The sequence below is a fragment of the Bombus bifarius genome, unplaced genomic scaffold (genome assembly GCF_011952205.1).
Source record: "Bombus bifarius isolate JDL3187 unplaced genomic scaffold, Bbif_JDL3187 scf7180000008643_frag, whole genome shotgun sequence".
Taxonomy (NCBI): Eukaryota; Metazoa; Arthropoda; class Insecta; order Hymenoptera; family Apidae; genus Bombus; species Bombus bifarius.
Window position 1 is genome coordinate 9,594 of NW_022884767.1, and position 1,609 is coordinate 11,202.

Sequence of the window (1,609 nt, forward strand, 5' to 3'; positions counted from 1 at the left end):
TTTACACGCGTCATGGCGACAGGAATATTAGGGATTAATGGAAGTCAGGCGCGAGAAACAAATCATGAAAACACATTGTTAACACTTTTCTTTAATAAATTCTATGCGCAACTACAAATGTAAAAAAAAATATATATATATAATTAATTAAAAGGGGGGAAATATAAAATTGAAAAAAATAACAAACGTAAAATAGATAACCTAACACTATCACATTCAAAATATATATATATATATATATATATATATGAACACAAAACAAAATACATCAAAAAATTAATAATAATAAGGAACATCAAACAGCGAACCAACGAAATTGAAGCAGCTACACTAAATCAAAATCGAAGCAAGGAGCTCCGGGATAAAGTTCGCTGAACTCACGCCTACACCAATAGCGCACAACAGGGGAAATTCCCTTTCTCCCAGAAGCATGGTGACGAAGATGTGCCTCCAAAACCTCTTCGGGAATTTCATTCGCAAAACGAACTTTCACGCAACGATCGGTATCAACGATTTCAACCAGAGGGGGTTCCCTCTCCAATACGACGGTCTCTGCATCGAAGAAATTCTCGTCGAAAGTAACCAAATCGTCAAAGCCCAATTTCGACACGGCCTCGGCACCAATGTTGAATAGTTCCTCCAACCACTCTGATACTCGTGGTTTATCACAGGGCCGCATGCGTTTGATTGGTCCCCCCGAGTCGCCCATGGGTTCTTCGGAATCCCTCTTTCGCTTGGGCTGAGAACAACACGGTATATTTTAAATAAAACGAAACAGGACGAATCAAGCGGACTAAAAACAAGACTAAATACGTACCAGGGAAGTCTGGAAAGGAACCTCTGATGGAAACGACTCCGCAAACATTGTTCGAACGTCGATCACCGAAGCCTAGGGAAATAGCAAAAAAGGAAAAAACAATCAAAATCACAAAAACAACCTTAATATGCAAACATCCAAACTTACGCAAAACAACTCGAAGGAGGAGGTCCTTGTTATGGGAGAGCAGCGGAGTTGCGCGTGTTTACCCAGTAAACATTGAAATGATAATGATGCTGCAGCCACCAGCCCTTCCACGCGCCGAAGAACACCGGTAATTCCCACGGTACAGCACGTGGAAGTTTCTCGTGGAAAGGATTAGATCAGCGTGGAATGCTTCAAATCTCCTAGACGCTAGCTCAGCGGAACACAGGACTGATAAAAACTAAGTCGAAATATGGAATTTGCATTTTGTCACGTACGATTCCAAGAAGCCCAAACTGCAACATCCCGATTCCCACGGAAGCGTACCCCCAGTGGACCACCACCCCGTGGGGGATGGCATTATAAATAAGCGTAGCAACATAGCGCAGCGCTCATTATTATTCTGGTGAACATTCTTATTACGGTTCATTATTCTTTGTTCATTATTATAGTGTCCATTCTTCTTATAATTTGCGTTCGTTCATTTTTTATAGTGTTCATTCCTTACGGCTCATTATTCTTCGCTCATTAGTTTGTTCATAATTCTTGTGATCGTTTGTTATTACGGCCCATTATTAATTTATTACTACGTTCGTTATTGCGCTCGTCACTGCGTTTAGAAATTTTGTATAGTATTTTGCGTTTCGG

General features: G+C 40.6%; 1 protein-coding gene across 1 annotated transcript; it reads right to left on the reverse strand.

Annotated features, from left to right (window-relative positions):
* Window positions 1–270: 270 nt before the first annotated feature.
* On the reverse strand, window positions 271–1,302 carry LOC117213295. The gene is made up of 3 exons (XM_033458663.1): window positions 965–1,302; window positions 818–889; window positions 271–739 (listed from the first exon to the last, which is right to left on the reverse strand). Exons 2-3 carry the CDS (start codon window positions 863–865, stop codon window positions 326–328), a joined length of 462 nt encoding a protein of 153 aa, XP_033314554.1. The 5' UTR covers window positions 866–889; window positions 965–1,302; the 3' UTR covers window positions 271–325.
* Window positions 1,303–1,609: the final 307 nt, after the last annotated feature.